Source organism: Pristiophorus japonicus, chromosome 13, assembly GCF_044704955.1.
Source record: "Pristiophorus japonicus isolate sPriJap1 chromosome 13, sPriJap1.hap1, whole genome shotgun sequence".
NCBI classification, from domain to species: Eukaryota; Metazoa; Chordata; class Chondrichthyes; family Pristiophoridae; genus Pristiophorus; species Pristiophorus japonicus.
Genome location: NC_091989.1, coordinates 192,941,513 through 192,967,642, shown reverse-complemented (window position 1 = coordinate 192,967,642; position 26,130 = coordinate 192,941,513). Strand labels below are relative to the sequence as shown.

The 26,130-nt window shown below is 47.6% G+C and overlaps 1 protein-coding gene across 1 annotated transcript in view; it reads right to left on the bottom strand.

Annotated features, from left to right (window-relative positions):
• Positions 1–26,130, bottom strand: part of LOC139279005 (fatty acyl-CoA hydrolase precursor, medium chain-like) — a 62,118-nt gene that overhangs the window by 19,005 nt on the left and 16,983 nt on the right. Inside the window, exons 5-9 of the mRNA XM_070898315.1 lie at positions 24,919–25,072; positions 23,863–23,967; positions 12,887–12,991; positions 7,697–7,834; positions 489–563 (exon numbers count right to left, since the gene is read on the bottom strand). Of these exons, the coding sequence (XP_070754416.1) occupies positions 489–563; positions 7,697–7,834; positions 12,887–12,991; positions 23,863–23,967; positions 24,919–25,072 (577 nt within the window). The remainder of the gene's footprint in view (positions 1–488; positions 564–7,696; positions 7,835–12,886; positions 12,992–23,862; positions 23,968–24,918; positions 25,073–26,130) is intronic.

Here is a 26,130-nt window from a genome sequence, read left to right as displayed (position 1 = left end):
AGGCCCAGTTGATCCAGTCTCTCCTCTTATGTCAGTCCCGCCATCCTGGGAATCAGTCTGGTGAACCTTCGCTGCACTCCCTCAATAGCAAGAACATCTTTCCTCAGATTAGGAGACCAAGGACCTCACCAAGGCCCTGTACAACCGCAGTAAGACCTCCCTGCTCCTATACTCAAATCCCTTAGCTATGAAGGCCAACATACCATTTGCCTTCTTCACCGCCTGCTGTACCTGCATGCCAACTTTCAATGACTGATGAACCATGACACCCAGGTCTCGTTGCACCTCCCCCTTTCCTAATCTGCTGCCATTCAGATAATATTCTGCCTTTGTGTTTTTGCCCCCAAAGTGGATAACCTCACATTTATCCACATTATACTGCATCTGCCATGTATTTGCCCATTCACCTAACCTGTCCAAGTCACCCTGCATATTGGTTAGCAAGAGTTTGTTTCACACACTAAGGGTGAGGTTGGGGAGGACCTCACCAATTTTATGATTTTGAAGGCAGACATTGAGGTTTCGCGGTCCATTCCTTCCTCCCAGCCAGGCGGGTTCAACATCTGTTGAAAGATCACAACGGTGAAGGTCAAAGGTTAGTGTGTGCATTGCCAGTTTGCTTGAATTCAGTCGGCCTCAAACTTCAACAGCAGGGCAGAGACCACCGTGACTGGGGCACTGGCTGACCCTGGGGGCCAAGGTGGCAGCCTCAGCCTCTGGCCCGACTCTTTTAACAGAGTGTGTAACGGCACCACTGAGTCAGCCAATGAGCTGCACCGGGGTCAGCCAATGAGATGCACCGCGTCAGCCAATGAGATGCAATGTGTCAGCCAATGAGATGCAATGTGTCAGCCAATGAGATGCAATGTGTCAGCCAATGAGATTCTCCGTGTCAGCCAATGAGCAAGTGGTGGGGCGGGACTTACGGCAGGACTCACAGCAAACAGAATCTCCATCATCATAGGCAGTCGCTCAAAATCGAGGAAGACTTGCTTCCACTCTAAAAGTGAGTTCTCAGGTGGCTGAACAGTCCAATACGGGAATTACAGTCTCAGTCACAGGTGGGGTGGACAGTGGTTGGGGGAAAGGGTGGGTGGGACTGGTTTGCTGCACACTCCTTCCACTGCCTGCGCTTGATTTCTGCATGCTCTTGGTGTACGGGGGTATGTTTCCGGCCGGCAGTATGCCAGAATCAATGAGGAAAGGCATCATCACCCTCATCTACAAGCAGAAGGTGGAGAGGGAGGAAATCAAAAACTGGCGGCCCATTTCGCTGCTCAATGTGGACTACAAGATCCTGTCAAAGGTCATCGCCAACAGGGTCAAGTCTGCTCTTGAGCTGGTGATTCACCCGGACCAGACCTGCGCTGTCCCCGGCAGGAAGATCTCGGATAGTCTGCCGCTACTCAGGGATACGATCGCCTACGTGCGGGACAGGGGGGAGGGTGGACACCTGCTTAATCAGCTTAGACCAGGAGAAAGCCTTTGACAGGATATTGCACACGTACCTGATGGACGTGCTCTCCAAAATGGGGTTTGGGGAGGGTATCCACAATTGGGTCCAATTGCTCTACACAGACATCAGTCGTGCAGTTCTAATCAACGGGTGGGAAACTGAAAGCTTTCCGATCAGATCTGGAGTCAGGCAAGGCTGTCCTCTCTCCTCTGTCTTGTTTGTGTGTTGTATCGAGCCCTTTGCCGGGTCCATCAGGAAGGATGCGGGCATTAGAGGGGTGATGATCCCAGGCAGCGGAGGTGCTCAGGTCAAGACCTCCCTGTACATGGACGACGTGGCCATCTTTTGCTCGGATCCGCAGTCGGTCCGCGGATTGCTCACAATCTGCGACCAGTTTGAACTGGCCTCGGGAGCAAAGGTCAATCGCAGCAAAAGCGAGGTCATGCTCTTTGGTCACTGGGCCGACCGATCCTTTATCCCCTTCACCGTTAAACCAGATTACCTGAAGGTGTTGGGAATATGGTTCGGAGCGGACGGGGCGTGCGCCAAAAACTGGGAAGAGCGTGTCGCCAAAGTAAAACAAAAACTGGGATGGTGGAAGCTGCGCTTCCTCTCCATGGCAGGAAAGAACCTGGTCATCAGGAGTGAGGTGCTCTCGGGGTTGCTGCACGTGGCACAGGTCTGGCCCATCTCTCGCTCCTGTGCCGCGGCAGTCACCCGAGCCGTCTTCCACTTTGTCTGGAGGTCCAAAATGGACCGTGTCCGCAGAGACACAATGTACAAATCTCTGGACAGGGGAGGAAAGGATGTTCTGAACATGGCCCTCATCCTGATGGCCACCTTTGTGTGCGGCTGCATCAAGCTGTGCACAGACCCCCGGTACACAAACACCAAGTGTCACTACGTGCTGAGGTTCTACCTGTCCCCGGTGTTGCGAAGGATGGGTCTGGCCACGCTGCCGTGAAACGCCCCCACCAGCTGGACCATGCCTGTCCACCTGTCCTTCGTGGAAAAGTTTTTCACAAAAAACCCCTTTGACCACAAGGCCATAAAACAGTGGTCAGCACGTAAGGTCCTGGACGCCCTACGAAAGCAGGAGCGGGTGGACCCTGTCGGGTGGTTCCCTGAGCGGACTGTCGAACTTGTTTGGCAGAACGTCTCATCGCCAGAGCTGTCACACAAGCACCAAGACGTAGCTTGGTTGGCGGTGAGGAGGGCCTTACCTGTCAGAGCGTTCATGCACAGCCGACGTCTCAGCAGCACGGCACGGTGCCCCCGAGTCGGCTGCGGGGCGGACGAGACTGTCACCCACCTCCTTCAGGATTGCGCCTTTGCAAGTCAGGTCTGGAAAGAGATGCAGTGGTTGCTGTCGAGGTTCATCCCGAGCAGCTCCGTAACACAGGACTCTGCTCTACGGGCTGTTCCCAGGGACACACACCGAGACAGACATCATCTGCTGCTGGAGGGCCATCAACTCGGTCAAAGACGCTCTTTGGTCTTGCCGAAACTTGCTGGTCTTCCAGAGCAAGGAGATGTCCACGTCTGCGTGTTGCAGACTGGCGCAATCCAAGATCCAGGATTACGTGCTGAGGGACGCACTTAAAATTGGTGCAGTCGCCGCAAAGGCACGGTGGGGAAGGGCCAGAGTTTAAAGCCCTTCTGCCACGGTAAACCCAGGGGGCAGGAATCAGTACAAAACCCCCCTCGGGCCGTACTTGTAACTTCTTTTTTGTGTACATGGAGCACCATGATCTGTAAACACCTATGTAGTGCCATGTACAATGCAAGGTCTGTTTCGTGATGCACGTTGGAAAGGAAAAGTGTAAATGTACCGTCACCCATTCCGTGTACTGTATAGCGACACACGTAATGTAATTTGTTGAATGTACTACAATGTATCCCGTATTGTACCGAATTGTACTTGAACTGAAAAGCAAGGAAATGTATTGAACGGAACTGCCGTCAGCACCCGAATGTAGTGTATGGGATTGCTGACCGCAGCTAAACGTACTGAACTGCTTTTGAATGTACTGTACAAATTTTTATATGAATAAAGTATATTTTGAACTAAAAAAAATGCTCTTGGCGACGAGACTCGAGGTGCTCAGCGCCCTCCCGGATGCTCTTCCTCCACTTAGAACGGTCTTTGGCCAGGGACTCCCAGGTGTCGGTGGGGATGTTGTACTTTATCAGGGGACGAACTTCAGCGAACAGAACTCGAGACCGAAATTACAGCAAAGTCTCCCGATAAAAGCAGTATTGGTGCTGAAATCCCAGCCTGCCAGGTCTGTATGGAGTGTGTACGGACACCGGAAGGCATTGCAAATCCATGTACTGAAAACCGGCTTTTCCGATGCATCAAGTTTTAGCCTGACAGATCGTCTGTCTCCCTATTCGCATGGGCAAGATTGCGGTATTTGCTCATCTCTTGCTCAGCAAAGGTCCTGAAAACTCTCACGCCTGGTAAAAACAGGAGCATAGCCTACTTTTACCAGCGTAAGAGTTTTAAAACATACAAAAACATAAAAATTAAATTTTAAAAACGCATTTTAATGTTAAAAACCCCACCCACTGAGCTAAGTTTATTTTAATCCATAATTTAAAAACTTTTTAAAAAATTCAGAAAAATAATATTTTTTCTAAGACATTTATTAACTTTAATTTAAATTATTGTTAAATATGTGATGGTTTTGGTCAATTTTTTATTGGTGTTTTGGTGTTGGGGGGAGGTGTTTCTATATCATCATAATGGGAATTCCTATTTATAGAGTTCCCATTATTATGAATGAGAAAATACTTTACCTGGATTGGTTGCCCAGTGCCATGTGACTCCAGCTCCAGCTCTACATGCGCTCCGACGCGCAGGGTGAGGAGGCCTCAAGGGTGGGATTGCTGGTGCGTGCAGCAGCAAAAGGTCGGTGCGCATCTTTTTTAGCCATTTTCTGGTGAGTGCCCGCGGGGAGCCGAGGGTCGGGATTTCAGGGCCATTATTGTTCCAGCTAGTGGAGAGGAGTTACAGAATACGCAGTGTGTGTGTATAACATCAATCCCAGTCACTGACAGCAGTGCGGTCTCCAGGCGTGATTGGCGGGGGAATTACCCAATCATCACCTGCATTCTGGCCGGAATGGGGTGCCATTATTTGCAGCCTTCCTTTAACAGGGCTCCCCGGTGCATCATGTGACTGATTCCCGGGATGGCAGGACTGACAGATGAAGAAAGATTGGATCGACTAGGCTTGTATTCAAATGGAATTTAGAAGAATGAGAGGGGATCTCATTGACACATATAAAATTCTGACGGGACTGGACAGGTTAGATGCAGGAAGAATGTTCCCGATGTTGGGGAAGTCCAGAATCAGGGGTCACAGTCTAAGGATAAGGGGTAAGCCATTTAGGACCGAGATGAGGAGAAACTTCTTCACTCAGAGAATTGTGAACCTGTGGAATTCTCTACCACAGAAAGTTGTTGGGGCCAGTTCGTTAAGATATATTCAAAAGGGAGTGAGATGTGGCCCTTACGTCTAAAGGGATCAAGGGGTATGGAGAGAAAGCAGGAATGGGGTACTGAAGTTGCATGATCAGCCATGATCGTACTGAATGGTGGTGCAGGCTCGAAGGGCCGAATGGCCTACTCCTGCACCTATTGTCTATGTTTCTATGTTTCTATGTTTCTATGTGCTTGTAATGCACCGAGGGTGGAGCTTCTAGCCCCAGCAGGCTGTAAAGGGCTGCTGCCGCATTGAAGGTATCACTGCTTTTTTGGGTTGTGATAGGTGTGAGAAACGGCATCGGTAAGATGGCACCACCAAACTTCAGAGACCAAAGTCATTCAGAAGCAGGGAGGCCGAGTGGTGCTATTCGAGAGCCGTACCGCCCAGTTGCCCTACACCGCGGCCTTGAGCAACGGGTGCCAAACGTCTGGGACGTTTCTCACGAGATCCAACCACATTACAGGCAGTCAGCCTCGCTTACAGGTCTCGGCCGTGGGTAACAGACCTGTCTCCGAGGCAGAAGGTCGTGGGTTCAAGCTCCGCTGTAGAGACTTGAGCATATCATGCAGGCTGACGCTGCAGTGCGGCGATGAGGGAACACTGCACTGTCAGAGGGCCGCTCTCGGAACGGTGGATGGGAGGGAGAGGATAGGGTTGAATGGGCCTGTGTTCCCCAGCAGCGCGAGGGAAATGGCATTCCAAAAAACACAAGACCAAAGTTTAGAATCAGTTGTTCCTGCGACTGGTGGCTGAAGGTAATGCCCGGTGTAGCACACCAGGCGATCTCAGGCTCGACTCCAGGGGCAGAACTCAACCAGGCGCTAATGATTCTCAGCTTCCGCGGAGTTGGCCATTAGCGATGCCAGGAAGGAAGTGCAGCGCTAAATCAAGCATTACCGCTTCCCTTGGAGCGCTAAAGCCTGCAGGAGGGGCGGCAGCGGTGGGAAAGGAGGTTCCTCCCCTCTCTGAAAGGGAAGGGCCATCGCTCTAGGCTCCGCGAACCATCACAATCAGCCCCAAGCACTCTCGCAGAATGAACGTTAGGCTTCACGAAAGACGTTTCTCCCCCACAGTCATCATCCCCGATAAACAGCAGCCATCCCATTTAAAAGGCAGCCATTATCCCCTTGAAACAGCAGCCATCATCCCCTTTAAACGGCGCTCCGCGTGCTTGCCGCGGTCGGTGTTTTCGCCCGGTGACGCTGCAGGGGGTGGAACCAAAATTGGGGTCCAGGGCGATCAATGCGCAGGATGATAATGTCACCATCACCGGGTGCAGCCGATCGGGTCACTCAGGATTACCGCCACTACAAACCTCCAGGTGAAATTAGCGGGAGTCGTTTCTCTTGCCGCGCTCGGTCGCTAAGTCGTTAGCGCCCGCTATCGGCCCCCCCCAACCACCCCCCCCATGCAGCACTAACGGGAGGTGCAAAGGCTTCTCCCCCTCATCTTTCCTGCTTTCGGCAAGGGCAGAAGTTTGGACACATTAATTGATCTTGGCAACAGAGGATTAGCAACGGGGATCAAAATCGTCCCTTGACCCCCTCACATTGTTCACACAGATGAGTTCAGTGAATGAAAACGAGTCTCAGCTCCGCTCATAGCAACAGGAGGGCATTCAGCCCCTTGAGTCTGTTCCACCATTTTAGATAATGGCTGGTCTGTACCAAAACTCCATTTAATCACCTTTGCTCTATATCCCTTGATACACTTGGCCAACATTATTTTACTTAACTCAGTGTTGAAAATGTAAAATGATACCCAGCTTTCTGAGAGTGAGTGTTAAAGATTTCCACTGCCCTTTGTGTGGAAAAATAAAGCATCAAATTGGCAGGCCCTAGCCAACAGGATGGGACATTACTGCTTCACCGGTGAGACCATGACCTGTGCCCGAGCCTCGTCTGCCCAATGGATAAGGAGCCCAGCACCATACCCACCTGCCCACCTTGGCCTCTCCACAGGTGAATATCTTTCCAACACAGGCGGGGGGAGGGAACACAGGCGTGGGGGGGAACACAGGCGTGGGGGGGGGGAACACAGGCGTGGGCCACGTGAAAAATGGGCATTTGGGCGAGGTTCTCAACCAGGCCAACATCCCCAGCATTGAAGCACTGACCACACTTGACCAGCTCCACTGGGCAGACCACATTGTCCGCATGCCTGACACGAGACTCCCTTCACAGCAAACGAGCCAAAGGTGGGCAGAGGAAACGTTACAAGGACACCCTCAAAGCCTCCCTGATAAAGTGCAACATCCCCACTGACACCTGGGAGTCCCTGGCCAAAGACCGCCCTAAGTGGAGGAAGTGCATCCGGGAGGGCGCTGAGCACCTCGAGTCTCGTCGCCGAGAGCATGCAGAAACCAAGCGCAGGCAGCGGAAGGAGCGTGCGGCAAACCAGTCCCACCCTCCCCTTCCCTCAACCGCTGTCTGTCCCACCTGTGACAGGGTCTGTGGCTCTCGTATTGGACTGTTCAGCCACCTAAGGACTCATTTTAAGAGTGGAAGCAAGTCTTCCTCGATTCCGAGGGACTGCCGATGATGATGGGGGGAACACAGGCGTGGGCACTTGGGTGAGGTTCGAGAGGGGCTACTGATGCTCGACATGAGCAAGGAATCAACACCAATCAGGAGAAGTGGGAGCTTCCCCCTTCAGCTCCACACACACACTAGAGTTCGGCAATTAGCTTTCCACAAACTGGTGGTCATTCAGCACTGTTGGCAAAAAAAGGGTTAAATTAATCTCACCTTCGCCAACATCCAGCCACATTCATGATTGTTGACTCCCAACAAATACGGGACCGAGTTTACCTCTCCTGCCTCAATCAGTTGTTCAGGATCTCGGGGCAAGAAGAACCCATCCACCACCAGTAGACTGTGGAACACCTCATGGGAAAAGAAAAAACAGAAAAAAGTTTAACAGGACACATCGCTGCTGATGCACCGGCTGTAAAGCTGTGAAAACACACGATGGACCCCACCCCCGCCACCCACCCATCCCACACCCACCCTCCCATACCCCCCACTCACCCCTTCCCACACCCCCCACCTCACCCGCCATGCCCCCCCTCCAACCTCAAAAGTAGTAATCTCAGGATTGCTACCAGTGCCACATGCTAGTCAGAGTAGGAATCGCAGGATAGCGCAGATGAATACGTGGCTTGAGGAGTGGTACAGCAGGGAGGGATTCAAATTCCTGGGACATTGGAACCGGTTCTGGGGGAGGTGGGACCAGTACAAACCGGACGGTCTGCACCTGGGCAGGACCGGAACCAATGTCCTAGGGGGAGTGTTTGCTAGTGCTGTTGGGGAGGAGTTAAACTAACATGGCAGGGGGATGGGAACCTATGCAGGGAGACAGAGGGAAGTAGAATGGGGGCAGAAGCAAAAGATAGAAAGAAGAAAAGTAAAAGTGGAGGGCAGAGAAACCTAAGGCAAAAAGCAAAAAGGGCCACATTTCAGCAAAATTCTAAAGGGACAAAGTGTGTTAGAAAAACAAGCCTGAAGGCTCTGTGCCTCAATGCGAGGAGTATTCGGAATAAGGTGGACGAATTAACTGCGCAGATAGCAGTTAATGGGTCTGATGTAATTGGCATCACGGAGACATGGCTCCAGGGTGACCAAGGCTGGGAACTCAACATCCAGGGGTATTCATCATTTAGAAAGGATAGACAGAAAGGAAAAGGAGGCGGGGTGGCTTTGCTGGTTAAAGAGGAAATTAATGCAATAGTAAGGAAGGACATTAGCTTGGATGATGTGGAATCGGTATGGGTGGAGCTGTGGAACACCAAAGGGCAGAAAACGCTGGTGGGAGTTGTGTACAGACCTCCAAACAGTAGTAGTGAGGTTGGGGATAGCATCAAACAAGAAATTAGGGATGTGTGCAATAAAGGTACAGCAGTTATCATGGGCGACTTTAATCTTCATATAGATTGGGCTAACCAAACTGGTAGCAATACGGTGGAGGAGGATTTCCTGGGGTGTATTAGGGATGGTTTTCTAGACCAATATGTCGAGGAACCAACTAGAAGGCTGGCCAACCTAGAGTGGGTGATGTGTAATGAGAAAGGACTAATTAGCAATCTTGTTGTGTGAGGCCCCTTGGGGAAGAGAGACCATAATATGGTAGAATACTTTATTAGGATGGAGAGTGACACACTTAATTCAGACTCTAGGGTCCTGAACTTAAGGAAAGGTAACTTTGATGGTTTGAGGCGTGAATTGGCTAGAATAGACTGGCAAATGATACTTAAAGGGTTGACAGTGGATAGACAATGGCAGACATTTAAAGATCACATGGATGAACTTCAGCAATTGTACATCCCTATCTGGAGTAAAAATAAAACGGGAAAGGTGGCTCAACCGTGGCTAACAAGGGAAATTAAGGATAGTGTTAAATCCAAGTTAGAGGCATATAAATTGGCCAGAAAAAGCAGCAAACCTGAGGACTGGGAGAAATTTAGAATTCAGCAGAGGAGGACACAGGGTTTAATTAAGAGGGGGAAAATAGAGTTCGAGAAGAAGCTTGCTGGGAACATAAAAACTGACGGCAAAAGCTTCTATAGATATGTGAAGAGAAAAAGATTAGTGAAGACAAACGTAGGTCCCCTGCAGTCAGAATCAGGTGAATTTATAATGGGGAACAAAGAAATGGCAGACCAATTGAACAAATACTTTGGTTCTGTCTTCACGAAGAAAGACACAAATAACCTTCCGAAAGTACTAGGGGACCGAGGGTCTAGTGAGAAGAAGGAACTGAAGGATATCCTTATTAGGCAGGAAATTGTGTTGGGGAAATTGATGGGATTGAAGGCCGATAAATCCCCAGGGCCTGATAGTCTGCATCCCAGAGTACTTAAGGAAGTGGCCCTAGAAATAGTGGAGGCATTGGTGATCATTTTCCAACAGTCTATCGACTCTGGATCAGTTCCTATGGACTGGAGGGTAGCTAATGTAACACCACTTTTTAAAAAAGGGAGGGAGAGAGAAAGTGGGTAATTATAGACCGGTTAGCCTGACATCAGTGGTGGGGAAAATGTTGGAATCAATTATTAAGGATGAAATAGCAGCATTTGGAAAGCAGTGACAGGATTGGACCGAGTCAGCATAGATTTATGAAAGGGAAAATCATACTTGACAAATCTCTGGAATTTTTTTAGGATGTAACTAGCAGAGTGGACAAGGGAGAACCAGTGGATGTGGTGTATTTGGACTTTCAAAAGGCTTTTGACAAGGTCCCACACAAGAGATTGGTGTGCAAAATTAAAGCACATGGTACTGGGGGTAGTGTGCTGACGTGGATAGAGAACTGGTTGGCAGACAGGAAGCAGAGAGTTGGGATAAACGGGTCCTTTTCAGAATGGCAGGCAGTGACTAGTGGAGTGCCGCAGGGCTCAGTGCTGGGACCCCAGCTCTTTACAATATACATCAATGATTTAGATGAAGGAATTGAGTGCAATATCTCCAAGTTTGCAGATGACACTAAACTGGGTGGCGGTGTGAGCTGTGAGGGGGACGCTAAGAGGCTGCAGGGTGACTTGGACAGGTTAGGTGAGTGGGCAAATACATGGCAGATGCAGTATAATGTGGATAAATGTGAGGTTATCCACTTTGGGGGCAAAAACGCGAAGACAGAATATTATCTGAATGGTGGCAGATTAGGAAAAGGGGAGGTGCAACGAGACCTGGGTGTCATGGTTCATTAGTCATTGAAAGTTGGCATGCAGGTACAGCAGGCGGTGAAGAAGGCAAATGGTATGTTGACCTTCATAGCGAGGGGATTTGAGTACAGGGGCAGGGAGGTGTTGCTACAGTTGTACAGGGCCTTAATGAGGCCACACCTGGAGTATTGTGTACAGTTTTGGTCTCCTAACCTGAGGAAGGACATTCTTGCTATTGAGGGAGTGCAGCGAAGGTTCACCAGACTGATTCCCGGGATGGCGGGACTGACCTATCAAGAAAGACTGGATCAACTGGGCTTGTATTCACTGGAGTTCAGATGAATGAGAGGGGACCTCATAGAAACGTTTAAAATTCTGACGGGGTTAGACAGGTTAGATACAGGAAGAATGTTCCCAATGTTGGGGAAGTCCAGAACCAGGGGACACAGTCTAAGGATAAGGGGTAAGCCATTTAGGACCGAGATGAGGAGGAATTTCTTCACCCAGAGAGTGGTGAACCTGTGGAATTCTCTACCACAGAAAGTTGTTGAGGCCAATTCACTAAATATATTCAAAAAGGAGTTAGATGAAGTCCTTACTACTAGGGGAATCAAGGGGTATGGTGAGAAAGCAGGAATGGGGTACTGAAGTTGCATGTTCAGCCATGAACTCATTGAATGGCGGTGCAGGCTAGAAGGGCTGAATGGCCTACTCCTGCACCTATTTTCTCTGTTTCTATGTTTCATAGCTAGGGGATTTGAGTATAGGAGCAGGGAAGTCTTACTGCAGTTGTACAGGGCCTTGGTGAGGTCTCACCTGGGATATTGTGTTCAATTTTGGTCTCCTAATCTGAGGAAGGACGTTCTTGCTATTGAGGGAGTGCAACAAAGGTTCACCAGACTGATTCCCGGGATGGATGGACTGACTTATGAGGAGAGACTGGATCAACTGGGCCATTATACAATGCAGTTTAGAAGGATGAGATGGGATTTCATAGAAACATACAAGATTCTGACGGGACGGGACAGGTTAGATGCGGGTAGATTGTTCCCGATGTTGGGGAAATGCAGAACCTGGGGACACAGTCTTAGGATAAGGGGTAGGCCATTTAGGACTGAGATGAGGAGAAACTTCTTCACTCAGAGAGTTGTTAACCTGTGGAATTCCCTGCTGCAGAGAGTTGTTGATGCCAGTTCATTGGATATATTCAAGAGGGAGTTAGATATGGCCCTTACGGCTAAAGAGATCAAGGGGTATAGAGAGAAAGCAGGAAAGGTGTACTGAGGTGAATGATCAGTCATGATCTTATCGAATGGCGGTGCAGGCTCGAAGGGCCGAATGGCCTACTCCTGCACCTATTTTCTATGTTTCTATGTTTCTACCCCCAACACCCACCCCCTTGGTGGCTGTGCGAACTGTCCATCTGTCACAGATCTGGAGCTGCTCTCGCCACTGACCCCCAATAACTGAGCAAGGAGGATATTTAGTGACTGAACATCCCCAGAGAAGCTCAGAGGCTCAAGGTGCACGACACCGCCAAGGCTGTAAAGAGTAGCAGAGAAATGAAGAAAGGTTGTGGTGAGTTATTAACAGTCTGGAGGAGGCAGTGAGGAGAGAGACGAGGAGTTCCAGAGTTACGGTAGCACAGCGGTTAAGTTACGGGACCAGAATTCCAGAGGCCTGGACTAATGATCCAGAGACACGAGTTCAAATCCCACCGAGGTAGCTGGGGAATTTAAATTCAGTTAATTAAATAAATCTGGAATAAAAAGCTAGTATCAGTAATGGTGACTGTGGAACTACTGGATTGATATAAAAACCCATCTGGTTCACTAATGTCCTTTAGGGAAGGAAATCTGCCGTCCTTACCCGGTCTGGCCTATAGGTGACTCCAGACGCACAGCAATATGGTTGACTCTTAACTGTCTTCTGAAATGATCGAGTGAGCCACTCAGCTGTATGAGGCGAGTAGGATTGGCAATAAATGCCGGCCTTGCCAGCAGCACCCAAGTTCCGTTCAAAAGCAGTGGGACTGAATTGGTAGATATTGACTTTATTCGACAGTGTAAATGGGCTGCCGACTCAGTACTACCCGTTTTACACACTCGCACAATATCAAGATGAGATTAGAATAGGACATTGCAATGTGCCTTGGTTTTAACAGGGTGAAGGTTGAGACTAAGTGTGTGGGATGGTGTGGGGGACGGTGTTGTTACATTTGACACACAAATGAAAATATTCACAACTGAAAGAAATAAAATAACGAGTTTCACCGTACTGTGCTGCTGGTGAGGTTCAATATCTCCTCTTCAGACCGCTTCCTGAGGCAATCGACAATCTCCCAGGAATGATCACTGTCACAGCCCGTCATATTGGCAATAATCTGCAGAGTTTCCAGCGAGATCATCAGTTACTCAATTTAATCAATGGGCCATTTCACCACAATCAACTCCGCTTTGCAACCGATCCGGATCAACTGACACCAACCAGGTGGTACTGTTAGATAAGGGCTTCTGAAACCAGGAGCGGGGATCCCCAATTCTCACATTCCAGAGTCCAACGCTCATGGAATGTTGGCCTTCATCTCCAGGGGGCTGGAATACTGTAATTTATAGCTCTACCGAGTGGACTACTATGGCATTGCATCCATTGCTGTTTACAACAATAAAGAGGGAGTCAACTAATGGGCTTCCTGAAGTTATCAGCCATCTTAAAGCCTGTGTGTTTGTGAGGTCGTACTGAAAACATAACATTGGCAACAAGGATCGGATAATCAGATAACCTAGCTGAAATTTTTGTTGGAGGATTCAGTGATCTGACAGAGAGACTTTGAGAATTTCTGTTTTGATTAACAGCTAAAAATCCAAGGTAAATTACAAGCACACTTAACTGGACCGCCAGAGTCCAGATGGCCGTGCATATGGGAATAATAGGGCGCTTGAGGGAGTTTCAATGTGAGCGTGAAGGTTTCGGAGCGTTTGTGGAGTGGCTAGAAATGTTTTTCACTGCAAATAGTATCATCGAAGTCCTCGATGATGAAAACCATAACCAGGTGGTGTTAGAAAGAAACGGGCTATTTTCTTAACTGAAGTAGGGCCCGAGGTGTATGAAACCCTGAAAAATGTGCTTGTGCCTATCAAGCCAAGGACAAATCACTTAAGCAGATTCTAACTAAGTTAGAACAGCACTGCAGTCCTGAGCCCCTGAAAATTGCTGAAAGTTATCGTTTCTGAATACGAGATCAGTTAACCCAAGAAAGTATCAGTGAGTACATTGTAGCATTAAAAAAAGCTATCCATTCACTGTAATTTCGGAAACTTTCAGGACCGAGCATTACGTGACCGCTTTGTTTGTGGGATGAAAAATGATGTGATCAGAAGAAAGTTACTTGACTTTTGATTTAGCGTGTCAGACAGCTATGTCAATGGTCATGGCCGACCAATATTCCCGAGAATTTTGTACCATTTCCAGTCGTCAGGCAATCGAGGTAAATTGCCTGCAGGTTAAAAGTAAAAGGCAGTTGGGCCCCAAGGTCTCAGCAACTGGTCAAGGTAACAGAGCATTGAAGTCGTGCTATCGGTGCCTGGGACAACACATTGCTCAAAGTTGTCCATATGTGAAGGCAGAGTGTTCCTTCTGTAGGAAAACTGGGCATCTTGCGAAGGCATGCCGATTGAAGAGTAAACCAACTTTCAAAGCTATAAGTAGAAATCCCCAGAGACTACATAGCATGGAAGAAAAACAACAGGACGAGGAGGTTTTAGAGTTACACATCATCAGGAGCACGAGGTTAATTAACAGCGATTCGAAAAGTATGATCATCCACGTAGATGTTGCAGGAACCAAGATACCCACGGAAATCGACACTGGTGCATCAGTGAGTGTCGTACCGGTGTCGCTATACCTCGACAAATTGCCTGATTTCCCATTTGAGAAATCCTAGAGCTGCGAGGCTACTCGTGAGAGAACATTCCTGTGGTAGGTCGTATTACCGTACCAGTGAAATACAAAGATCGCTTAGTAGTGGCAGGAGACAAGCCTGCCTTACTCGGAAGAAATTGGTTGGGATCACTGAAGCTGGATTGGAGTGAGATTTTTTGTGTTGAAACGAGATTTGCATCAAAGGATGATGTCATCAAGAAGTATCCAAAGATGTTCTGCAAAACGGGCAGTCCGATCCAAGGCTTCAAGGCGAGTGTCAGGGCACAGAAGGACGCTAGACCAGTTTATTGCAAGCCACGTCCCATATGCACTCAAGGAGAAAGTTGAGCAAGAACTCAAAAGATTAGAGATTGTGAACATTATCTCTAAGATAGATCTATGTAATTGGGCTACACCCATTGTTGTTGTACCTAAGTCTGATGATAAGGCAAGATTGTGTGGTGATTATAAAGTAACCGTAAACCAGGTTCTAGAGGGTAATCTCCCTAATACATTGCCAAATGTAGAAGATTTGTTCACAACACTGACAGGTGGTCAGATTTTCTCAAAGTTGGATCTTACAAATGCGTATTTACAATTTGAATAGATGAGGATTCCAAGTCATGCTTGACTATAAATACTCATCTAGGCCTATATCAATTTAATAGGCTACCATTTGGAGTATCTTCCACCCCCGCCATATTTCAAGGGGCGATGAACCAGATTTTGCAAGGTATTGAAGGGATAGTATGTTATTTGGATGACATGCTAATTTCAGTACCAAAGAGGCAAATTCATAACAACATATTGAATGAAGTCCTCAAATGGCTAGAGAAGCACAGAGTATGAGTGACTGCTCACAAGTGTGAGTTATTTAAAATCTCAGTGGAGTACTTAGGGCACAGAATAGACAAAGATAGTTTACTTCAAAGCAAAGGAAAGCTGGATGTAATCAGAAATGCACGCACTCCCAAGAATGTCACTGAACTTTGATCATTTTTGGGTCTTCTGAACTATTATGGGAAGTTCCTACCAAATTTGGCTACAGTGTTACATACACTGAATGAACTATTGAAAAATCAGGTCCATTCAAGGAGTGTAAAAGCCAATTGGTAAAGAGCACCATGTTAGTTCACTATGACGTATCTAAGGAGATCAAGCTAGCATGTGATGCCTCTCCGTATGGAGTTGGGGCAGTGATCTCTCATGTACTATGTAGTGGGGAGGAGCGACCAATTGCTTTTGCTTCACGCACTCTCAGTGCCAGTGAGCGTAATTATGCGCAAATCGAAAGGGAAGCTTTGGCATTCATTTTTGGGGTCAAGAAGTTCCACAAATACTTGTATGATCATAAGTTTACCATCGTTACGAACCATAAGCCCCTGACAGCAATCCTCCATCCAAAGACCTCAGTTCCAACATTAGCTGCAGCCCGAATGCAGAGATGGGCTTTGATTTTGTCAGCATATACATATAATATTGAATACAGACGGTCAGCTGATCACAGTATTGCTGATGCTATGTCTAGATTGCCTTCCGCATTACAAGTTACAGCCGATAAGGCCGAAGTGTTCTATTTTTCAAACAATGATTAACTGCCAGTTACAGCTGAAGAGATTGGTGGAGCAACCAAATACGACACAGATATGTCAAAGGTATATGATTACATTGCAAATGGATGGCCAAACCAGGTAACAGACAAAGATATTCATCCATTCTTCATTCGTAGGAATGAAATATCAGTCGATAAAGATTGCATCATGGGGGGTGCAAGAGTGGTTATACCAAATAAATTCAGGTCCAAATTATTAGGAGATCGCCATGACCTGGGAATGTGCTTGACCAAGAGTTTTGCACGCAGTTACTTATGGTGGCCAGGTCTGATAAAAGATATAGAGTACATTGTTAGTCTGTGTATGACATGTCAATCGGTAAGCAAGCGACCACCACCAGTACCATTACAGCCATGGAAATGGCCTCCCAGGGTGTGGCAAAGGCTACATATTGATTTTTCTGAGCTAGAAGGACAACAACTGTTCATTGTGATTGATAACCATTTGAAGTGGGTCGAGGTGGTTCCAATGCGGAAAATAACAAGTAAAACATTAGACATTTTGCAAAGATTATTTTCTTCATTTGGCCTCCCAGAAGAAATTGTTTCTGATAATGGACCACAATTTTGTTCAGAAGAATTTGCACAGTTCACGAGCAAAAATAGTGTGAAACATACCAAGGTTCCACCATACCACCCTGCTTCAAATGGTTCAGCAGAGCGCATAGTACAAATTGTAAAACGTGCCCTCAAACAGATGTTGGATCCAAATCCAAAGAAATGACAGTTGTCATTTGACCACAAATTGGCTAATTTTCAAATTACGTATCGTAATACTCCTCATACAACTACTGGTAGAACACCAGCAGCGTTGTTTCTCAAACGACAGCCACGAACCAGACTTTCGTTGTTAAAACCAAACTTGGCACAGTCCGTAGAAGGGAATCAATTAAGACAGAAAGAGAATCATGAGAGGTAGAGTAAAAGGGAGAAGTGTAAAATTAAATCAGAAGGTGAGCGTGAAGAACCATCACCATAAATGGTTAAAGTAGTTACCAGGAAGAGTGGTGATGATATGTGGTCCTCGCACATATTTGGTTAAGATGTTTGATGATGGACAGGTTAGGTTTGTTCACATTGATCATATTTTACCTACAGATGTGGAAGGAGTTCAAAGTTGGAATGATTTGATTATTTCTAACTCATCAGATAGTTTTGATACAAATCAAATACCAGTAGCAAATCCTACATCAAATGTACTGGAAACAAGTCCAAGAGAAAAGTCAGAATTTAAGTGCGAGTCCGAGTCAGGAAGACAAATGGTCTGAAGTTGTAGAGAGTTCAACTGTAAATCAAGGGCATCCCTTGGAGGAAAACTTTCCTCAGGATCAGCCTCGAATGAGTCTAAGTTCGACACCATGTTTAGAAGGTTCTGTTCGAGAGCAAAGGTATCCTCTTCAAAACAGAAACTAAGTGGTTAAGCTTGATTTGTAAATATGGTAAAATAAGTTCATGGGCTAGAACCTGCATTTTTGTGGTTATCGCCCAAAAATGGGCGTTAATTCCGGCATGGGCGTTAAAAAAGGGTTTTCAGATCGCCGGCTTCTCGCCCATTCTCAAAGCACCTAGTTTCCACATTTGAAAATGGGCGTTACCGCGATCGATATAAAATGGGCGGTAGCATTACATTTTTTTGCTACTGGTATTGTGCCGTAAAGTGTGGCCATCCTTAGCAATGGCATGGCAACGCTCGATTCCCACGATTCTGGAGGGCAAGAGTCATCATGACATGCGCAGAAGAGGAGACAAAGAGAGAGGGAACTCAGAGGGACTGAAGGCGTGGCTGGGTGTGGTGTGGCTGCTTTGGAAGGAAGGAGGGAGACTTTAGAGCTTCACAGCAAGTAGGCAAACAATGTATGTTACCAGTCACATATTTGACCAAATGTGGCCTATAATGGAGAGAGAGGAGAAGGCATCACAGCATGCTGTGGAGACTTACGCTGGAGAGAACAGTGAGGTGAGAGAGGCCGCAAAAGAGCCAGCAGGTTCTCGGACGAGGCAAATGCCTCCCTCCTGCAGGAGGTCGAGTTACGCTGGGGTGATTTGACACAAGCCCACCCCAAAGGCATACCAGAAGATATGGACCGAAATAACAGAGGTGGTCTCGTCGGCAACCAACGAGGTGCGTGAGGACAACCAATGCCCCAAACGATGGAACGACCTTGTGGGATCCGCAAGAGTAAGTATTACATTGATTTACATGTACTTATGTATTTATATCATTTGATTTATAAGTCATGAGTGACTATCATCAAAAGTGAGGTCTTTCACTTTTACCCGGGAATGTTTTACTCAAAGCCTGCAGTCACGGTGTACGTCTTTAGGTAAAGATTGATAATTATCATAATAATCATGATTACATCTGTCGGTTATGTGTTGTATCAGTGTCTGTGACAGTACCTAGCAATGATATCATGCAATGATCTCATGCCATCTCATCCTGTCACCTTTTACAGGAGAAGCTATCGACGAAGAGGTCCGTGCAGAGGCGAATGGGTGGGGGGCCACCAGTCCCCAGCGACATCACTGACATGGAGGAGTGGGTGCTCGCACTCGTGGGGAAGCACCCCCGGACAGCCACGGACCCTGAAGTAATGCCACGTGAGCAAAGCTTACACCATTGTATAATGTAAAGTCTATAGATGCCACACCCACTCATATCCGAACAATCGTATATGATAGAGGATTTCTACTGTTGTCATAGAAATAATGCTGGCCTAATGACAATCATTGGAATGCAAATGTGTTGATGGTCATGAAATGTGATGTCTGTGATGATTTTGAGAGCGGTGGTACTTTTGTCGTGCATATGCTGTGTGTAGCACTGGACTCACCTTGTCACCCTAGCACCCCCTTCTCCTCTAATAACCTCATTTGTGTTTTGCAGCTCAGCCAGGCAGCACAGCCCCAGGCAAGACCACAGAGGCCAGAAGTTGGGGTGTGGGGCAGGAGTCGATGGACGATCCTACTACATCTGATGCTGAGGAGCTCCGATTCTCGCCCGTCAATCCACTGGGTCTCTTCTCCACGGATGAGAGCGCGGACTTCGAGGAACCTGCATCGCCACGCTCCAGAAGCCATTCCACCCCAAGGCCATCTAGTGGTCCTCCGGTCATTCCCATCTCCACTCTGGAGGTACTGGCCCCAAGCACCTCGCAACAGGGCATCCCATTTGTCCCCAGGACGGCGCCGACCCCGCGGAGGTCCCGTGGACGCGGCAGGTCTGTTCCACGAGCGCCACATGACAGTGGAGAGATGGTACAGTCGTCTAGGAGGACTGTAGACATTGGTGACAAGCTCATCGGGGGGCATATCCCAATAGGTGGCCACCATCTCTGGCACCATGACCGAGTACATTCCACGGATGGCGGGGTCCCTGGATGCGATAGCCAGGAACACTGCTGCCACAGGCCTCCCAGTGGTCCCCGAGCGCGGCAGTCCACCCCTCGGTTCCGCACCACCCCTGCGAAGGACAGATGAGAGCAAGGACCAAGATCCTGCTTCTGCATCAGAGAATGTTGCCCCCTCAGCATCCCCCGCTCCAGTACCCGTCCACCAACTGCATCTGCCTTCATCCACCCCCTATGAGGACATCCTCGGCCAGGCGCCGTGGAGCGAGGAGGGGAAGGGGTAGCAATGGGGAGAAGAAGGGGAGGGGGGAAGGAAAGTGAGGTCCGCAGGTGATGGCTGTGTTATATCTCCATCTGGGTGCATGCAATTGGTTGTAATGTATGGGGGCTGGGGACCACGCTCCTGCTTTGCTTTTGTATTCTGTGTTGCTGGACATGTTGAACATGTGGTTTATGTCAATGGTGGAAAAAGTGGGGTGTGGGCGGGGGTTGGGTGTTATTGGCTGTGATACTTATGATTTCAGACCAATGTTGGTATTAAACTTTTGTTATTGAACATAACCTTGTTGCGCATTGTCTCAGATAGCTGGACCATTACACACTGGTGATACCTTACCGTGAAAGGGTTAAATACAACTTAAGATCAATCAACGTAAGCTTTAACTGGCACCAAGATGAAGGGCACCATTGATGTCTGAGCTGCACACACACAGCAGTGTGTCAGTGTTGTCACTCACATCAGCGCTCTTTCAGTCAAATTGTTCAGATATCAGCTCCTCACGTAAGAGTGGGATTTAAAAAATGCCAGCCACACCACTGGCATCCGTTCAGAGCAGTTCCACTTTTTGTGGGCGGTTTTTTGGGCGAGCGATATTGTGGCCGATATTTGTGCGAGGTGGTGAAATTGACAATGGGCAATCTGCTGGGCGTTAGTTTGGGTAAATATGCTCTTCACGACAAAAAAAGTGGGCGGGCGTTAATATTGAATCTCGGTGTTAAATCAGTGCGGAAAGTAACGCTGGGCGATATTATGGGCACTGATTTCTTCCATTCTGATGATTCCGCCCCCAAAAAATGGGCGGGCGTTAATATTTTTTCCCGCCATTAAGCACATGGGGAAAGTAACGCTCAGTGATAATTTTCCTAAAAATGGGCGTCAGTTTCCATTTTGTGGCTAAATGGGAGATATCTGGGCGTTATAGGTCATTTCAATGGTAAAATGGGTGTTAAGCAGGCAAAATAAATGCAGGTTCTAGCCCCATATCTTTTGTTATGTATAACCATTCAAGTTGTACATTATTATTTTGTTATAATTACTTCTTCATTAAGGAGGGATAAGTGTAATATATATATCTCCACGCAGTGGACTACTGTGGCAGTGCAGCCATTGTTCTTTACAACAATAAAGAGGGAGTCATCTGATTGGTTTCCTGAAGTTATCAGCCATCTTAAAGCCTGTCTGTTTGTGATGTCTTACTGAAAATATAATAAATACAAAGTGCTGGAATTGCTGCTCCAGTTGTGTAAAGCTCGGCTCAGACCCCATCTGGAGAACTGGGTTCAGTGCACCTCAGGAAGGGTATATTGGCCTTGAAGGGGGCACATTGCAGATTTACCAGAATTAATCCGGGGCTTAAAGGGTGGAATAATGAGGGCAAGTTGCATAGAATAGACTTGCATTCTCTCGCATATAGGAGATAAGGGGTGATCTAATTGAGGTTTCTAAGTTGACTAATGGAGTTGACAGAGAGAAATTATTTCCTCTGGTGGGGAGAGTCCAGAACAAGGGGGCGTCACCTTAAAATTAGAGCCAGGCCGTTCAGGGATGATGTCAGGAAACACTTCTTCACACAAAGGGCCGTGGGAATCTGGAACTCTCTCCCCCAAAATGCTGTGGAGGCCGGGGGTCAGTTGGAAATTTATAGAACTGAGACGGGTCGATGAAGTTAAGATACAGATCAGCAATTACCTAATTGATTGGCGGATCAGGCTACAGGAGCTGACTGATCTCCTGTTCTTATGATATACCAACTTGCTGGAAGTGCCTGTTCCGGCGGGAATGGGTACTGGGAAATCCCGCAGGGCTCATCGCGGTTTCCCAGCGTGCACTACTGATGGGCAAGGCTCATCGTTGGAAATGTACAGCGGGAATCAAAATGGGAATAATGCTGGTGCCATGGTGGAGCTGAGCCAACACAGTGATACTTTTATCCAACGATTCACATCCTGTCACCGGCTGCTAATTCCACACCAACCATTGATTAATTACATATTTGATTGTAGGGATGGCTGACAGATCATCATTTTGGAAACCTTACAGACTCTGAAATGTCCGCCTAGAATGTCCTCACACAGTAAAGTGACCGGATCCAATACTGGTCAGAAGCCCCGATCGTGGGCCATCCGGAAAGAACATGGATTGGGAGCTTACTTTTTACACCATTACAGGCTCTGTTACACGTGGTAATCTACAGTCAGTGGGTTACAGGCTCTGTTACACGTGGTAATCTACAGTCAGTGGGTTACAGGCTCTGTTACACGTGGTAATCTACAGTCAGTGGGTTACAGGCTCTGTTACACGTGGTAATCTACAGTCAGTGGGTTACAGGCTCTGTTACACGTGGTAATCTACAGTCAGTGGGTTACAGGGCTCTGTTACACGTGGTAATCTACAGTCAGTGGGTTACAGGCTCTGTTACACGTGGTAATCTACAGTCAGTGGGTTACAGGGCTCTGTTACACGTGGTAATCTACAGTCAGTGGGTTACAGGCTGTTACACGTGGTAATCTACAGTCAGTGGGTTACAGGCTCTGTTACACGTGGTAATCTACAGTCAGTGGGTTACAGGCTCTGTTACACGTGGTAATCTACAGTCAGTGGGTTACAGGCTCTGTTACACGTGGTAATCTACAGTCAGTGGGTTACAGGCTCTGTTACACGTGGTAATCTACAGTCAGTGGGTTACAGGCTCTGTTACACGTGGTAATCTACAGTCAGTGGGTTACAGGGCTCTGTTACACGTGGTAATCTACAGTCAGTGGGTTACAGGCTCTGTTACACGTGGTAATCTACAGTCAGTGGGTTACAGGGCTCTGTTACACGTGGTAATCTACAGTCAGTGGGTTACAGGCTGTTACACGTGGTAATCTACAGTCAGTGGGTTACAGCTCTGTTACACGTGGTAATCTACAGTCAGTGGGTTACAGACTCTGTTACACGTGGTAATCTACAGTCAGTGGGTTACAGACTCTGTTACACGTGGTAATCTACAGTCAGTGGGTTACAGGCTCTGTTACACGTGGTAATCTACAGTCAGTGGGTTACAGGTTCTGTTACACTTGGTAATCTACAGTCAGTGGGTTGCAGGCTCTGTTACACATGGTAATCTACAGTCAGTGGGTTACAGGCTCTGTTACACGTGGTAATCTACAGTCAGTGGGTTACAGGCTCTGTTACACGTGGTAATCTACAGTCAGTGAGTTACAGGCTCTGTTACACGTGGTAATCTACAGTCAGTGGGTTACAGGCTGTGTTACACATGGTAATCTACAGTCAGTGGGTTACAGGCTCTGTTACACGTGGTAATCTACAGTCAGTGGGTTACAGGCTCTGTTACACGTGGTAATCTACAGTCAGTGGGTTACAGGCTCTGTTACACGTGGTAATCTACAGTCAGTGGGTTACAGGCTCTGTTACACGTGGTAATCTACAGTCAGTGGGTTACAGGCTCTTTTACACGTGGTAATCTACAGTCAGTGGGTTACAGGGATCTGTTACACGTGGTAATCTACAGACAGTGGGTTACAGGCTCTGTTACACGTGGTAATCTACAGTCAGTGGGTTACAGGTTCTTTTACACGTGGTAATCTACAGTCAGTGGGTTACAGGGATCTGTTACATGTGTGAAAGGCCTTGATGCAAAGTACCAAAAGTAAACATGAATTAAGAGGAGTGACTTTACGAATGTCAGGATAGACTGTCAGACTTACATCATTATGCTAAAAAATGTTTCTATACTTGACTTTAGGTGGCATAACAGAGTCTCTTATCTCCAGCAAAGTAGATGCAAATATATTTGATTAAAGTAAATGGGAAGGGGTTTGGGTCCATTGGGATTCTATACAGTGGGAGTGACTGGGAAAGTGTTTGGGTCTGTTGGGATTGTGTACAGTGGGAGTGAATGGGAAGGGGTTTGGGTCCATTGGGATTGTGTACAGTGGGAATGAATGGGAAGGGGCTTGGGATTCAAGCTCCTGCATCTTAATATTGTCAACCTGGTTGGCTCCGTGTTTTTTTTTTAATCATGTGGGAACAAGTTTAATCAAGTCAAATAATCAAAACTCCTCTGATTTTTAAAAATAGCAACTTACCCGAGCAAATGATTTAGGGTCCGGATCTTTAGCCGTTTTAATCAGCGACGTGCCACTTTCTGAAATGGCCTTATGGAACAGACCAGCGGACAAGGGAGAAACAATCTGTACAAAGAACAAGTAGAGCGGCCGTCAGCTCAGACCCTTTCTAAAGCCCCCCTCTCCCCCGCCCCTTCCCCTGGGGGAGCCTACTCTGGGAAGCCTTACTCTATTTGCAGGTAGATGGGCAACAGGTGGCTGTAGGTATCAGCTGGACTGCAGATTGAGTTGTTTGAAATTATAAAGGGATTCGATAGGAGAGATAGAGAGAAACAATTGCCTCTGGTGGGGGGAATCAGGAACAAGAGGCTACAATTTCAAAATGAGAGCTCGGCTGTTCAGGGCGATGTCAGGAAGCACTTCTTCACACAAAGGGTGGTGGGAATCTCGAACTCTTTCCCCAAAAGGCTTTTGATGCTGGGGGCCAATTGAAAATGTCAAAACTGCGATGAATAGTTTATTGTTGGGTAAGGGTATCGAGGGACATGGGAACAAAGGCAGGTAGTTGAGTTGAGCTACAGACCAGCCATAATCTGATTGAATAGCAGAAGGGGCTCGAGGGGCTGAATGGCCGACTCCTGTTATGATGCTGCGATGTTGGGGAATACACTGCTCAGTCGTGAACCTTCAGAAAGTACTTTGTCACAATCTGGAGGAGCGGAGAGTGGGAAGGGGGAAGCTGGATAAACACATGAGGGAGAAAGGAATCGAAGGATATGGGGATGGGGTGAGAGGAAGGAGGGTGGGAGGAGGCTGGTGTGGAACATAAACACTGGCTTGGTGCAGGTGGGCCGAAGGGTCTGTTTCTGTCACAATTTGAAAAATGTCACGTTAAATTCGCCTTTTAGGATGAGGCTAAGTGCCCACTGTTGGAGCCAAGAGGCCCATTGTCTTTAGCTCAGCCATGATGAATGGGACCACGGGTAAAGCTTGCAACCTCAATCTGTAGAAATGTTAACCAACATGTTCTCGAAACAGAGGAGGGGAGAATATTGGAAATAAAGACCCACAACGTACGTGTAACGAGACACTCATTCCTCCGGCAGATTCTCCAAATATGGTGACAGAACCTGGGTCACCTCCGAAGCTCTCGATGTTTTCTTGAACCCACTTCAGTGCTGCCACTTGATCCAGCAGACCCCAGTTTCCTGGGAGGTGCTCATCCCCTGTGCTGAGGGCAGAATGGCAGCTGCACATTGCTCTGTCTGAGACGTGTAACAACAACTAGAATTTATACAGCGCCCTCAACGTTGTAAAACTTCCCAAGGCCTTTCACAGGAGCATTATCAAACAAAGATTTGACACCGAGCTTTACTCTGTATCTAACCCCGTGCTGTACCTGCCCTGGGAGTGTTTGATGGGACAGTGTAGAGTGAGCTTTACTCTGTATCTAACCCCGTGCTGTACCTGCCCTGGGAGTGTTTGATGGGACAGTGTAGAGGGAGCTTTACTCTGTATCTAACCCCCTGTACCTGCCCTGGGAGTGTTTGATGGGACAGTCTAGAGGGAGCTTTACTCTGTATCTAACCCCGTGCTGTACCTGCCCTGGGAGTGTTTGATGGGACAGTGTAGAGGGAGCTTTACTCTGTATCTAACCTGTGCTGTACCTGCCCTGGGAGTGTTTGATGGGACAGTGTAGAGGGAGCTTTACTTTGTATCTAACCTGTGCTGTACCTGCCCTGGGAGTGTTTGATGGGACAGTGTAGAGGGAGATTTACTCATAGAAACATAGAAAATAGGTGCAGGAGTAGGCCATTCGGCCCTTCTAGCCTGCACCGCCATTCAATGAGTTCATGGCTGAACATGAAACTTCAGTACCCCATTCCTGCTTTCTCGCCATACCCCTTGATCCCCCTAGTAGTAAGGACCTAATCTAACTCCTTTTTGAATATATTTAGTGAATTGGCCTCAACAACTTTCTGTGGTAGAGAATTCCACAGGTTCACCACTCTCTGGGTGAAGAAGTTCCTCCGCATCTCGGTCCTAAATGGCTTACCCCTTATCCTTAGACTGTGACCTCTGGTTCTGGACTTCCCCAACATTGGGAACATTCTTCCTGCATCTAACCTGTCTAACCCCGTCAGAATTTTATATGTTTCTATGAGGTCCCCTCTCATTCTTCTGAACTCCAGTGAATACAAGCCCAGTTGATCCAGTCTTTCTTGATAGGTCAGTCCCGCCATCCCGGGAATCAGTCTGGTGAACCTTCGCTGCACTCCCTCAATAGCA